The sequence below is a fragment of the Salvelinus sp. IW2-2015 genome, linkage group LG5 (assembly GCF_002910315.2).
Source record: "Salvelinus sp. IW2-2015 linkage group LG5, ASM291031v2, whole genome shotgun sequence".
Classification (NCBI taxonomy): Eukaryota; Metazoa; Chordata; class Actinopteri; order Salmoniformes; family Salmonidae; genus Salvelinus; species Salvelinus sp. IW2-2015.
This window is the reverse complement of record NC_036844.1, coordinates 4,798,575-4,813,652: the sequence shown is the minus strand read 5'-3', so window position 1 is coordinate 4,813,652 and position 15,078 is coordinate 4,798,575. Positions and strand designations below refer to the sequence as shown.

At 42.9% G+C, this 15,078-nt stretch overlaps 1 protein-coding gene across 2 annotated transcripts in view; it reads left to right on the top strand.

Moving 5' to 3' along the window:
* LOC111963823 (electrogenic sodium bicarbonate cotransporter 1) overlaps window positions 1–14,864 on the top strand; it is an 81,423-nt gene extending 66,559 nt beyond the window's left edge. The window contains exons 16-26 of one of the 2 annotated variants that reach the window (XM_023987368.2): window positions 44–229; window positions 2,876–2,989; window positions 4,046–4,207; window positions 5,841–6,019; window positions 6,382–6,454; window positions 7,832–7,900; window positions 8,124–8,297; window positions 8,604–8,768; window positions 9,198–9,300; window positions 12,028–12,098; window positions 12,297–14,864. In XM_023987368.2, coding sequence (XP_023843136.1) covers window positions 44–229; window positions 2,876–2,989; window positions 4,046–4,207; window positions 5,841–6,019; window positions 6,382–6,454; window positions 7,832–7,900; window positions 8,124–8,297; window positions 8,604–8,768; window positions 9,198–9,300; window positions 12,028–12,068 — 1,266 coding nt within the window. In that variant the 3' untranslated portion in view covers window positions 12,069–12,098; window positions 12,297–14,864. Of the gene's footprint in view, window positions 1–43; window positions 230–2,875; window positions 2,990–4,045; window positions 4,208–5,840; window positions 6,020–6,381; window positions 6,455–7,831; window positions 7,901–8,123; window positions 8,298–8,603; window positions 8,769–9,197; window positions 9,301–12,027; window positions 12,107–12,296 lie in introns of both variants that reach the window. The other variant, XM_070443537.1, reaches the window with a different exon arrangement.
* The last annotated feature ends 214 nt before the right edge of the window (window positions 14,865–15,078 follow it).

Below are 15,078 nucleotides of genomic sequence, written 5' to 3'. Positions count from 1 at the left end.
GGTTTTGTCTGTGTCTGTTTGTACGTCTGTTTTTCTCCCGTAGCCGGTAAACGCCACGTGGGCGTCCCTCGACAAGGAACAGTGTGTGAAGTATGGTGGTGAGCTGATTGGTCCAGCCTGYGGCTTCGTCCCCGACGTCACTCTGATGTCATTCATCCTTTTCCTGGGGACCTACACYTGCTCSATGTGTCTCAAGAAGTTCAAGTTCAGCCGCTTCTTCCCCACCACCGTGAGTGACTGACATCCCTGACCGCCAATCACGTTTCAGGATCAAAGTTGTGACAGCCCCGTCGGCCAATCATGTTTCAGGGTCTTCGTTTCACTGCCMCACCGTCCAATCATGTTTTAGGATCAGTTTGGTTGATTTTTAAGAAAGGGAAAGGGGCGAATGTAATTGAACMGTAAAAACATTGTATATTACAGGGACGGGGTGTGAAGAGATAGTGGCAATACAATCAGGTTATTTTCTAGATATTTACAGATAGAATTGATTCTACAGCAGTCATATGATAGTTAGGCCTATATACCTACTGTGTGACTTTCCTAGGATTTCATTACCTTCTATGTTTTCTTGGCAAATTTCCATGATCCATGTCTGGGTTCAGTGGTGAAATCTTCGGTGTCGTCWGATGAACAAATCAAACCATCGACAGCCCTGACCCTTTTGACCCAGTTAGCATCCACTGAGCTTCTGTTATTCCAGGTTTGAGTASATAACGATGTGTCGTGATCGGAGTATGTGAGCAGTCGGAAATCCTGCTCATCACTCATGGAGCGGTGCATTCGCACCACTCCAGTGCTCCCCATCAGTTCCAACCTCTCTGCTRAAAACCGCTCCGCGCTCACAAGTAATAAAGGCTGCACCGAATTCGCGCCATTCCTCAAAATCACAAGTTAATCAACACCCGTCTATTTTTGTAAACTACCTGAATCTACCATTTGGTTTTGAAATGTTGAAACCAAACCATATGATTTGAATGAACTTTTTTTTAATATACATGAAAAGGTGAATGTAAGAAGTGCTCATCATTTCAAATAGGTTACATTATTAAACAACATATAAACACTCGAAATAGGTCAGGAGCCAGACATGGATCCCAATAAGGAATACAAATGTATTATTCCGGCTATATTATTTCAATTATTTCAAGGCTATAGCCTACAAAGAAATACATTGTGAAGCATTTGCGACTGCGTCACTAGGCTGGTAGGGACATAAAGCCTCGGCATTTAAACAACATTTTGTTGTCTATAAATCTATAAATTGTGCATAATGCCCGTGACTTACTTAGAATTAAATACAAATTCAATGAAAAATGCCTTATTAGGCTCAGTCTACAGTGCCTTTGAATTMATTTCTAGAAACACGAGTTTGGCCAGAGTCTGTGGCTTCAGGCTCATGCGATGGTGCCTGGAGAGCAGGCCAGCAGCAGAGAATATCCTATCCGCGCTTGCAGAGTTGTTTTTTACATTTTTCTATAGGTAGGCCTGAAGGTTTTCAGGCAAAATAACCCAATCAAAACGGAAAGCTCCTTGGAAGTGGGAATATGCCAGGCATATTGAGCCAAAATCTATTATTGTATAGATAAAACTTTTTAAGAGATCTGTTTTTTAGTTTATAAATACTTTGCTACAATGACACACTTAGTTTGATACCCACCTAGTTTCTTTCTTTTAGCATGTGCACGTAGTAAGTACACCACCATGCTTTTGCACCTGTGTTTGAACAGTTTCTTTACGAAAATATGTATCAATATTAAAGTGTAAGTCTATGTGTTAGTGTGGGCATACACTAACACTACGCTTACTCTTCAGTGTATCTGTATCCTTAAATATAAACAAAACACCAGTGGATGAACTGCCTGGTATACAGTATGGGCAGTACTCATCTCTGTATTTCCTAGTGGAGGAGGGCCCCATCCTCTTGTCCTCATTCACACGCAGTCATTACATTAGTAGTGTGTGTGTTAAGCCAGCCAAGAGTCTTCTCTAGACTCCGGGGCCTTAGAGTTGGAGTGTTTATATAGGCAGATCATAATGATTAAGAGCGGGGGAGGGAGGGGGCTGATCCTAGATCAGCACTTTAAAAAAAAATACAGGCCCAGAGCAAGGCTCACTTTTACCCTGCTCCTCACTACTCTCTCTGTCAACTGCTTTATCTGTCTCATTGTCCTGCATTGCTGGCTCGGACCCTAGGCAGGACCGTAGACCAGTGCTTGACTTGAGCAGGAGCTCAGCAGTACTGAGTACCTGCACCACTCATTTTCTACTGCTTGAGGTCCTGCACCTCATAAAATACTAGCTCCAAAGTTTTGTGCAGTTCCTGCACCTAAATATAAACAGAACCGGCACCCAAAATAAGTAACGGCACTTATTATAGACCAAGTCAAGCACTGCCGTAGACGTTAAAATAAAATTTCCACTAATTTACCTCACTGTAAGAAGGAGGGAGGGATCGCAGAGAGAGAAGGGAGGGTGGGGCACCTCCATTACATACTGTGCACTACATGAGTCCAGTAGCCTATTTACAGTAAGGGGTTTCAATGTTTCGAAACATGGCTCAAATATATGGAGCAATAAGGTAACTGTAATCTAAATATACAATATGTACAGTGAGATGAATGTGACATCTGAGATAATTGGAACATTTTGGTTAGCCTTATTGTAACCATCCCCCCCCCCCAAATAAAGCTTTGGCTAAATACCTGCACTCAATGAAACTACATTGGTCATAATGGCTTAGTTGGAAAACATTCTGCTCCACCCTCGTGAACAMATTTTTGTGTGACGGAAAAAGGGTAGGTCTTCCTGTATTGCCTCAGCCAAAAGCCTTGCCAAACTCAACAAAGGTTGTGCCTCCCTATTGTACCCGCAGGTGAGGAAACTGATCAGTGATTTTGCCATCATCCTGGCTATTGTCATCTTCTGTGGTGTGGATGCCTTGGTCGGAGTGGACACACCCAAGCTCATCGTGCCAACTGAATTCAAGGTGAGTACCAGGGTGGATGTCCGTGGTGTTGAGAAAGGCCTTGTGCAGAAACGTTGGCTTTGTATATGGTCCACTATATCCCCTGTTCTTGTTTTGTATAGTGCGTCGGTTCACGCCTGCATTCATTTTAGTGAAGATGCTTCATATGCAAGTATAAGCGAAGGTGTATTTAGTACACTCTGGTCTAGAGTTTGATTTATATATTGACAATATCATTTTCTAGAGTTACTCAAGAGGGACAGGTGTATCAATCGGATCTCCGCCTGAACAACGCTGCATTTTCTTAGGAAGACAAAAAGTCTTTGTAATCCTTGTCTTAAGGTCTTGTATAATCATTACCTGGTCTTGTACTACTGCCAAGGAGGGAGAGCAGATAGAACCTGAAACTCTGAGACAGAGCCTGTCACTGAGATTATTAGCTCACCTCAGTTTACCTCACCTCACTGGGGCCGAATGGTGGAGGGAGTGGGGGCGAGGGAGGGTGAGGTATCGAGCGTGGGGGTTGGGGAGGGGTGAGGTTGAATGGGGCAAGGGTGATGTGGGGGTGGAGGAAGAGGGGACATGTGAGGAGGTTGGGGGTGGGGTGAGGAAGGGTAAGAGGGGGTGTGGGGAGGGTGCGTGCATGAAATACAAGGTGATTATAGGACATGGGGAGAACACTGAGGTCCTTATAGTTGCAGGTACAGACACAGCTTTGTGCGGCTGCAGACTAATTTCAGAGTGTTTTCTTTGTCGTGTAATGATGTACCTCTCCAGGACTTTTAGACTCTAACTCAAAGTACAGCAGAATAAGGACATTTTGTTTCCATGAGGTAGAATTTTTTTCAATGAGAGGAAATGTTTCATATATTGTCAGGGCAACCATATCACATTTTACATTGAGTCATGACACGCTCCTAACAACAAAATAAAATTTCTAAGAACACCCTGAAACCATGACCGTGTTAGCTTGGTAAGGATGAAGCGTGAGAGAGTCTGTTGTCCTGTGTCTTTTAAATCAACCCTGGCCTACAATATTTATCTGACTGGCTGTGTCTCTCTGCTCCTGGTCCCCAGCCCACCAGCCCCAACCGTGGCTGGTTCGTGCCCCCGTTCGGAGGGAACCCGTGGTGGGTGTATCTGGCTGCAGCCCTCCCTGCTCTCCTGGTCACCATCTTGGTGTTCATGGACCAGCAGATCACCGCTGTCATCGTCAACAGAAAGGAGCACAAACTCAAGGTGAGGAGCGGGGGGATGGAGGGCGGTAAGGGAGAGAGGGGCGGAGGGTTAGAAGTGGAGGGATGAGGGGGCATTCGGGTCAGAGGGGTAAGAGAATAGATAAGATAATTACTTAATACACCACATGTATGTGGACACCTGCTCGTCGAACATCTCATTCCAAAATCATGGTCATTAATATGGAGTTGGTCCCCTCTTTGCTGCTATAACAGCCTCCACTCTTCTGGGAAGGCTTTCCACTAGACGTTGGAACATTGCTGCGGGGACTTGCTACCATTCAGCCACAAGAGCATTAGTGAGGTCGGGCACTGATTTTGGGCGATTAGGCCTGGCTCGCAGTCGGCGTTCCAATTCCTCCCAAAGGTGTTCGATGGGTTTGAGGTCAGGATCTGTGCAGGCAAGTCAAGTTCTTCCACACCAATCTCGACAAACCATTTCTGTGAACCCAGATTCGTCTGTTGGACCGCCAGATCGTGACGTGTGATTCATCATCTGCCAAGCAGGGTCGTGTTTCGGAGGACGCAKGGCTCTCGACATTCGCCTCTCCTGAGTCCGTATACCAATTGGATATCACGAAATTATGGAGAAAAAGGGGTAAAAATGAAAAAATAAAAGGAATGCTTCTCCAATAGAAATCCCAGATCACACTTGTAGGCGATGCTTTGTGCCCGGGGACATTATCATGCTGAAACAGGAAAGGGCTGTTGCCACAAAGTTGGAAGCACAGAATCATCTTGAATGTTATTGTATGCTGTAGCGTTATGATTTCCCTTCACTGGAACTAAGAGGCCTAGTCCGAACCGTGAAAAACAGCCCCAGACAATTATTCCTCCTCCACCAAACTTTACAGTTGGCACTATGCATTCGGGCAGGTAGTGTTCTCCTGGCATCTGTCAAACACAGATTCATCCATCGGACTGCCAGACGGTGAAGCGGGATTCATCACTCCAGAGAACGTGTTTCCACTGCTCCAGAGTCCAATGGCAGCGAGCTTCACACCACTCCAGCCGACGCTTGGCATTGCGCATGGTGATCTTAGGCTTGTGTGCGGCTGCTCGGCCATGCAAACCCATTTCATGAAGCTCCCGACAAACAGTTATTGTGCTGACGTTGCTTCCAGAGGCAGTTTGGAACTCGGTAGTGAGTGTTGCAACCGAGGACAGACGATTTGTACACGCTACGCGCTTCAGCACTTGTTGTTCCTAGATGTTTCCACTTCACAATAACAGCACTTACAGTTGACCGGGGCAGCTCTAGCAGGGCAGAAATTTGATGAACTGACTTGTAGGAAAGGTGGCATCCTATGACGGTGCCACATTAAAAGTCACTGAGCTCTTCACTACGGGCCATTCTACTGGCAATGTTTGTCTATGTAGATTGCATTGCTGTGTACTCGATTTTATACATTTTATGTGACTGAAATAGTAGAATCCACTAATTTGAAGGGGTGTCCACATACTTTTGGTGATGTAGTGTATCTTAAGATACGGATAATGAACTGGAAAAGAACAGGGGCGGCCACACTTTGTATTGGATGTTAAGTCAATGGCAACTCATTTGATTCCTTGTGGTTAGTGGTTACTGACACACACCTCTCCATTCCCTTCTCTTCTCTCTTTCCTCCCCCACACAGAAAGGGGCAGGCTACCACTTGGACCTGTTCTGGGTAGCAGTACTACTCATTGTGTGTTCCTTCACGGGCCTGCCCTGGTACGTGGCTGCCACTGTCATCTCCATCGCCCACATCGACTCTCTGAAGATGGAGACCCAGTGCTCGGCTCCTGGGGAGCAGCCCAAGTTCCTGGGTGTCAGGTGGGTTGAGCAGGGAGGGGAGGGAGGTGAGAAGGGAGGAATGGAGAAAGAGTCAGTGAAGCGACGAGAGCTATCAGAGCAGAAAGCCTCCTGGCTCCTTTACATGTAGCCTACAGTACAATGGACTTGAGTTTCACTTTGTTGCCGTTCCCACACAGTCACGTTTTGTTTTTGTTTGAATAGAATACATTTTACAATCTCGTAGCAGTACGTGAACATGATGAAGTTATTTGATTGTCACATCAGAACAGTGGTCAATAGTTTGGACAGAAAGGTTAGAAAATTGACTGTGGTTGACGTGGTGTCTGTGCGGTGTGTGTTTTGTATGATGATGTGGGATGAACTATCCCTTCTTACCGCAGGGAGCAGAGGGTGACCGGTGTCATTGTCTTCGTTCTGACTGGACTGTCTGTCTTCATGGCTCCCATCCTCAAGGTAGCGCTTCATACACGTGTTCATTCCCCAATTCCCTTTAAATCTACCGKCTCTTTACCTTTCAATGTACCTGTCCATTCCCCTAAATCCATCTCATTTATTCCCTTTAAATCTACAATAATATATGCCATTTGGCAAACACTTTTCATATGAGTGGCCTTAGCTGGAATCAAACCCACAATCCTGCCGCTAGCTGAGCCACACAGGACCAACAATCTACCTGTTCATTCCTTTAAATCTAACTTTTCAATTCTCAATTTACTGGATTACTGTCCTCCCCTTTTAGTGGGAAATCCCATCACTCATTCCAATTGTAAATAATGTGAATTATTGTGGTCATCCAATTAGTGAGGGGCCTAGTTGAGGTGATGTGATGTGAAATAAGCATGTTCATCATCAGGGCTTAGGGTCAGGTTGCAGCTCAGTGACTATGACTTCTCCGGTTTCCTGTCCTCTCCTTAATCTGACCATCATAAATTACTTTACAGTTCTGTGAGTGGGAATGGTCCTCCCCCTTGTGGACCGTTTAGAGTAGTTACATCTCCATCTCTGAGATGGTGTCTTTTCTAGTGTAGTCTACTGTAGTCTCTTCACAGCCCATTGCTCCCCGAGCCATTTAGTGTGTGTGTGTGTGTGTGTGGTGGGTTTTATTCAGAATAAATTAGTGTTTTGTTTTGTTCTACAACATCTAATTAAGTAAGGGGCTGAAGACACCAAAAAGGTTAACGAGGGGGCCTCCCGAGTGGCGCAGCAGTCTAAGMCGTCACTATAGACCCGGGTTCAATCCCAGGCTGTGTCGCAGCYGGTCGCAACCGTGTGCTGCCCATGTGGCGGCACACAATTGGCCCAGCGTCGTCCGGGTTAGGGGAAGATTTGGCCGGCAGAGATGTGCTTGTCCCATTGTGCTCTAGCGACTCCTTGTGGCGGGCATGCACGCTGACTTCAGTCACCAGCTGTACGGTGTTTTTTTGGGTGCGGTTGGCTTCCGGGTTAAGCAAGCAGTGTGTCAAGGAGCAGTGCAGCTTGGCAGGGTCATGTTTCGGAGGATGCATGGCTCTCGACCTTCGCCTCTCCCGAGTCTGTATGGGAGTTGCAGCGATGGGACAAGACTGGAACTACCAATTAGGGAGAAAAGGGGTAATAAGTACAACAGTTATTTATTTATTTGAGAGCGAACAAAACAACATGTAATCAAAAGTTAGTACTGTTGTTATTGGAAACAGGGTTAACCCTAACCCACATTTTTGATAAGACGTCTTCATATCAGCGCTGAACAATTTAAAAAGGAAGGAACATGTTTGCTGATTGTATTTCTGTGGAAAACAGCCTCTATTACTTCCTTTGTCTTATTCACCCAGTCCTGTTCTGTCTCCCCAGTTCATCCCTATGCCTGTGCTCTATGGCGTGTTCCTCTACATGGGCGTGGCATCTCTCAACGGTGTCCAGGTGAGTGGCTCTGACCCAAAATGAAGTCTGAAATGTTAGGCCTGTTAGTGCTATTAACTGCCGCTAACCAACCTGGTACACCAGTCGCTTCCATGAACACCGAGTCAAAATGGAATCTGAAACTCTGTGCCTGTTAGTCCATCAACAATGGTGTCTGTGATGCCAGTCGCACCCCCAGCCCATGTATCCTGGCCTTACTTCCGTGCGACTGTCTGTCCTTCAGTTCATGGATCGCCTGCAGCTTCTCCTGATGCCTGCCAAGCACCAGCCTGACCTGATCTACCTGCGCCACGTTCCCCAGCGTCGCATCCACCTGTTTACCTTCATACAGGCCCTCTGTCTCGCCCTCCTCTGGGTCCTTAAGTCCACCGTCGCTGCCATCATCTTCCCCGTCATGGTGAGCCATACGCATGCAATACACACACACACACACACACACATACAAATGCACGCACATACACACAAACATGCAAGTAAGTACACCTACAAGATGAAATGTACCAATTAACCAATAATAAACCATTCTTACACATACAGATGGGTAAAATACGGTTGTGACGCATCCACTCACAGTGTGGAATCCGTTACTAGCTGACACAAACACACATAGTGTACAATGAATCCAGCCACATACCCACCAACACAGTATATAGTAGAACCATTGTCTATCTCCATTCATGTGTGTCTGTGTCCGTCTCTCCAGATCTTGGCCCTGGTGGCGGTCAGAAGGGCCATGGACTACATCTTCTCCCAGCACGACCTCAGCTACCTGGACGACGTCATCCCGGAGAAAGACAAGAAGAAGAAGGAGGACGAGAAGAGGAAGAAGAAGCAGAAGAAAGGAAGCATCGACAGTGAAATCGATTTTGTACGTCATTTTGAGGCATTATTGGAAGCGGATCAGTCTGTTTAATTGAATGTGTTTTTCCCCACGGGTTCTACCTTTGTGATGACGATAATAGTAGTAATGGTACTAATGTAGCACTATTATGTTAATTTTTGTAGAACACTGACACCCTTAACTCATGACCTGTCGTCCCTCCTAAAAGTCCACCCTCTGTCCAATACTATCTCTCTGAAATGAATACTGTCTGTCTGTCTGAGCACTGTCTTTTCCACGGACTTACGGTACCTGAACTTGTTCAATGAGAAACATACGTTTTGGTTTTCCATTGCAAAATGATTTTTTGCTGCTGTGTGCCCAAATTAATACGACCCATTTAATTAGTTGCCAATATGTTAATTAGTTGCCAATATGCAAAAAAAATATAGCCATTGTTATTGTCTCTCCCTCCAGCCCTCTGAGTACCCCTACAATGACAATATCCCCGGTATTAAAATCTCCATGGATATAATGGAGACGGAGCCCATGTTGGGGAATAAGGATAAGACCTCAGACAGTGAGTACAACAGGATTGCGTGGGGTCTCTTACCCACAACCGCACTGGGCTTACTTACTTACTGAGTGCTGCTAATGCCTTCTTGGAATTGTTTCTCTCTTACCTTCTTGCCCGCTTTCCTTCTTTTCCTCTGGGAGAATCTTATTTGGTTTTGCTCGATTCCTCGCGTCCTGTTTTCCACCGAGGGAGTGGAGGCGAGGAGAGGAAACATGGAAACACAACAAATCCCACAATACATGTGTAAAGTGCTAAAAACAAATTTAGCTAGTTGTGCGAGACATTTTATAGAAAAAGGGATAGGTGGTGTATGGTTTTTAAATGTTGGCATGCTTTTCCCCTTTGAGAAAACAACAGCTGATTCRCAGGGGATGTGGTGGATTGTAAAACATTTCCGCACTTGCTGCCAGGAGAATACTCTTGTGCATCCTCTGCCGAACTAGGTAATCGCGTAACRGAGCGTACTCCTCCGGTCAGCCTACTAACGAATTATGCCCAATTGAAAATCAATCTCCCTCCCTCCCTCTCTCTCTCCACAAAGCACTAACCTCATCTTTGGGTCTTCATCAGATCTCATGCTTTTCTGTGACTTTTCAGACATCCAGMTTTATTTTGAGAAACTAATGCAGATGACCTTACTTTTCGATTTCTTTCATACTGTTATTTTATTTTCAGCTGCTTTCGAATGCTTAATTTAAAGGTCCAATGCAGCCATTTTTTWAAAATCTCAAAATCAAATTATTTTGATTAAGCACCTTAATGTGATTGTTTTCAATTTAAAAAGTCAACAAGGAAAATAAAATCAAGAATTTCGCAGTAATTTTGCTAGGACTGTCTGAGTGGGTAGTGGAAAACTGAAAATGTGCTGTTATTGGCAGAGAGGTTTGGAACTCTCTTTCTTATTGGTCTACTAAATCATTTACCACATGGCGATGTCACCATGGAAGGCCAAAACTCCATCCCACCAAATCAGGCCATCTTTTCAAACAGCTCTTACACTGAATGGGCGTTATCATAATGTTCACAATTTCACAGTATTATTTCAATCTCATAGTGTGGAAATATACACTACCGGTCAAAAGGTTTAGAACACCTACTCATTCAAGTTTTTTTTTTTTTTTACTATATTCTACATTGTAGAATAATAGTGAAGACATCGAAACTATGAAATAACACACATGGAATCATGTAGTAATCTTCAAATAGCCACCCTTTGCCTTGATGACAGCTTTGCACATTCTTGGCATTCTCTCAACCAGCTTCACCTGGAATGCTTTTCCAACAGTTGTGAAGGAGTTCCCACAAATGCTGAGCACTTGTTGGCTGCTTTTCCTTAAGTCCGCGGTCCGACTCATCCCAAACCATCTCAATTTGGTTGAGGTCGGGGGATTGTGGAGGCCAGGTCATCTGATGCAGCACTCCATCACTCTCCTTCTTGGTCAAATAGCCCTTACACAGCCTGGAGGTGTGTTGGGTCATTGTCCTTTTGAAAAACAAATGAAAGTCCCACTAAGCACAAACCAGATGGGATGGCATATYGGTGCAGAATGCTGTGGTAGCCATGCTGTTTAAGTGTGTGCCTTGAATTCTAAATAAATCACAGACAGTGTCACCAGCAAAGCACACCCACACCATAACACTTCCTCCATGCTTAATGGTGGGAAATACACATGTGGATATCATCCATTCACCCACACCGTGTCTCGCAAAGAAACGGCAGCTGGAACCAAAAATCTCCAATTTGGACTCCACGCCAAAGGACAAATTTTCATCGGTCTAAAGTCCATTGCTCGTGTTTCTTGACCCAAGCAAGTCTCTTCTTCTTATTGGTGTCCTTTAGTAGTGGTTTCTTTGAAGCAATTCGACCACGAAGGCCTGATTAACACAGTCTCCTCTGAACAGTTGATGTTGAGATGTGTCTGTTTCTTGAACTCTGTGAAGCATTTATTTGGGCTGCAATTTCTGAGGCTGGTAACTCTAATGAACTTATCCTCTGCAGCAGAGGTAACTCTGGGTCTTCCATTCCGGTGGCGGTCCTCATGAGAGCCAGTTTCATCATAGCGCTTGATGGTTTTTGCGACTGCACTTGAAGAAATGTTCCGTATTGACTGACCTTCATGTCTTAAAGTAATGATGGACTGTCGTTTCTCTTTGCTTATTTGAGCTGTTCTTGCCATAAAATGGACTTGGTCTTTTACCAAATAGGGCTATCTTCTGTATACCCCCCCTACCTTGTCACAACACAATTGATTGGCTCAAACGCATTAAGAAGGAATGAAATTCTACAAATGAACTTAAGAAGGCACACCTGTTAAATGAAATGCATTCCAGGTGACTACCTCATGAAGCTGGTTGAGAGAATGCCAAGAGTGTGCAAAGCTGTCAAAGGCAAAGGGTATTTTGATTTGTTTAACMATTTTTTGGTTACAACATGATTCCATGTGTTATTTCATAGTTTTGATGTCTTCACTATTATTTAACAATGTAGAAAATAGTAAAAATTWAGAAAAATCCTTGAATGAGTAGGCGTTCTAAAACTTTTGACCGGTAGCGTATGTACACAGGAAAATCACGTTTTGACTGCACTCGGTCTTTAACAGCTGCTTCTACTTTGAAACATCCTGGCTTTGCAAAGCTTGCTCTAACTTTCCTCTTTTGCTATACCTGTCTTGAATTGGGAGTAGCTAAAACATTATGTTAATGTTGTGTGTATTTGGTCTTCTCCCGTAGGACCCCCGTCGTCTTTCCTTGACCCACATTCAGCATGCTGAGGGCTACTTTAAGCCCACGACTGTTGCAAGGTAACTATGTGAGTGTGCCTGCTTGCATGCCTTATTCTATACCCACAGACACTCACACCAATATCACATGTTGTGACAATCTATTCTGGAGTACAGCTTGTCATATTAATGTTGAACGTTTGTTGTCCCTGGTTGTTCACTCTCTCATACTTCGCTCTGCCTCTGCCTCCACCTCCACTCTCTTTCTTTCTCTTTCAGTCTGAATCCATTAAAAAAAGCAGCGCCTCAGATTAAGATAGAACTGGAGCAAGAGGACAAAAGCTTCTTCTGGAAAAAACAGGCTCCGGGTTCTGAAACATCCCTTTAGTCTAACAACAACCCGTCCTGATGTCCAAACAACCCAACAGAACCAGCAGCATTACCTGCACACCACTACTCAACACAACACAGTTGACTGAAGTCCCATAGGGCCCTGGTCAAAATCAGTGCACTATATAGGGAACAGACCTGGGTTCAAATACTATTTCAGGTATTTCAATTCGTTTTCAGTTACCTTTCAATACATTTCAAAACATGTATTCAGAAAACCTTTATTTGAAAAAACAAGCAGTTGAATATTGGAATGTATTTGGAAATACACTTGGTAAGTATTTGAAAATACTAAAATGCATGGACTGAAATACACTCCCATGCATTTAACCCAGCTATATGAAAATATGAAAATATACATTCAAATACAATTTGKTCAACTATTTGTTTTTTTGCATGTAACCATTTGAATACTCAAATAAAAGTACTTGTTTGGGGCTGTGTATTTGAAAATACTCAAGTACACATGTATTTGAACCCAGGTCTAGTAGGGAATAGGGTGCCCTTGTGGATGTAACCACAGACTCCTACAGCAGCCTCTTTTATACTGTAGCACTGTTGTATAGTCCTCCTTTTAATGTCCTGCTTAAGGACATATTTTTTATTTTTTTTAAACGGACAGAATTCTTTGTTTTGAGATTGACAAGTATAGGAGGGACCCTTGTGATAGGGGACATGTGAGTCTTCATTTGCTGTATAAAAAAGGTAATGGCCTATTCCGCGCCAGCGTAGCCTGAAAATATTTTCTGCTCCCGCTGGCTTGGAATCGCCCTAATGCTCTGTACCAAGGAAATCTTTGAAGTTCATTGTTAGCCATTTATGRCTAATTCATGGGGAAGGTATTCATGATTTCTAAAGCATTCACAAACTAATGCAATGCTTTATGTATTCCTAGTACATGCCTGTTAGATCATTAAGTACATCGTACTTTCTTATACAGATCTTATGGAGATGTGACGTTAAACTGGACTGTYCTATTTTTGCCGGCCAGAACAGATCAAACTTTCAAATCCCATTATTTTTTMATGTCCTACTGTCCAGCATAGGCCTATTATAGTGTTCTTGTTCATGTATATTAATATTCTTCCATGTTTTCTCTTACCCCTTCACACTTGTATTATTTATTTAATCTCTATCTATGCAAAAAAAAACAGAAATGCTCTTGATTCAAAATGTTGATTTGAGGGTTTTCCTTCCCATCGTGTGTGAAACTTTTCTGATTTGAACTGTTTCCCTAATAATGTCTGTTGTTTCTATCAGCTTTATAAGAGWCAGGAGGACTTCAACCACAATTATCTGTAGTAGGGATTGGAATACATGTATATACTTGTAGCTCTACCTCTGACTTAATTAATGTAGGCGCCAGGTATTTGTAAGTACAGTATGATGCACACATTATTATTATTATGCAATTATCTGTCATCAGACTGAATTATTTTTATGAAAGGGCACAGCATAGAGATCCTATCTAATCACTTTTTTGAGTTCCTTTTGCTCTGTAACTAATACATTAAAAGAGATTTKTATTTGTATCATATTGAAATGAAATGAAAATGCAATAACAGTGACGTATATTATATTGCTGAGAGAATAAGTCCAATAATAATTAAGTGTATTGACTATTAAGCCCGCCGGTAATGAGATGACGGCGTTTTTACAGTCGTCTGTGGAGTGACATTTGTACTACTACTTTTTTTTTTAACAAAGTGATGATTCAGTGTTGTTTTTATTATTCTATTAAACTGATGATGAACTGATTAATCACTGTGAGACAATGCAATGTCGAAGTTCCTTGTGTCTTGCAGTTGCATTTCTGCAAAAAACGAACGCCCGTGTATAGTTTGCAGCTTTTCACGACGCTCCATACCAAGAGAAAATATGAATTCAAAAAACCATTTATTTAATCTCTTCCACGAGCCGACTCGCTCAGTGGCAATTGAACCTGGGGATGAGGTTATACAACATTTCAGAGCTGCCATTTTACTGATAAACGGATACATTGCAGCCCTTTATAGGATGTATTTTATTTTTAGATACAGTGTTACAAATTAAGGCTTAAATTATTCACTTGGGCAAAATTGATTTTGTGGTCTTAGTGATTACTGGGTTTATAAATGATAAAAGATACTGTAGTGATAAAATACCCAAATTATATTTGTTGTAATCTTGAGGGGTATAATCAAACAAGATTGTTTTGTAGGTGTATCGGAAGTGTGAGAGGACTGCATCGTATGTTGAAATGATGGTACACTCTTAATCAGGGTCACTATTGATGTCATGTTTTCTATCCTAAATAATGCCAGCATCCTATCTTAAATCAKTCTTGGGACAAAAGTTAATCGTCTGTACAGTATATTCATTTTCTGGGATTCAAATTTTAGGATGAGTCCATGTTTTGCTGTAAAATGTGTTGATTCAGTGGGCTAATTCAATTAAAAATCTATGTTTTTAATATTATTGACACATTTGGGACAATATTTCTATCTACAAACATGGTTCATATTCAATAAGCACTTAGATACAGGTGTCGAGCAGTTTATTGTAAAACGTGGTAGAACAAAAGATTCAAGCAATAAAACTAGAATTACCATCAATTAAACCTASAGTACTTGTAAGACTTATGGTATTTCCCTTCATCTGTATAGACTAACTTGAATGAGTATGTTACTTA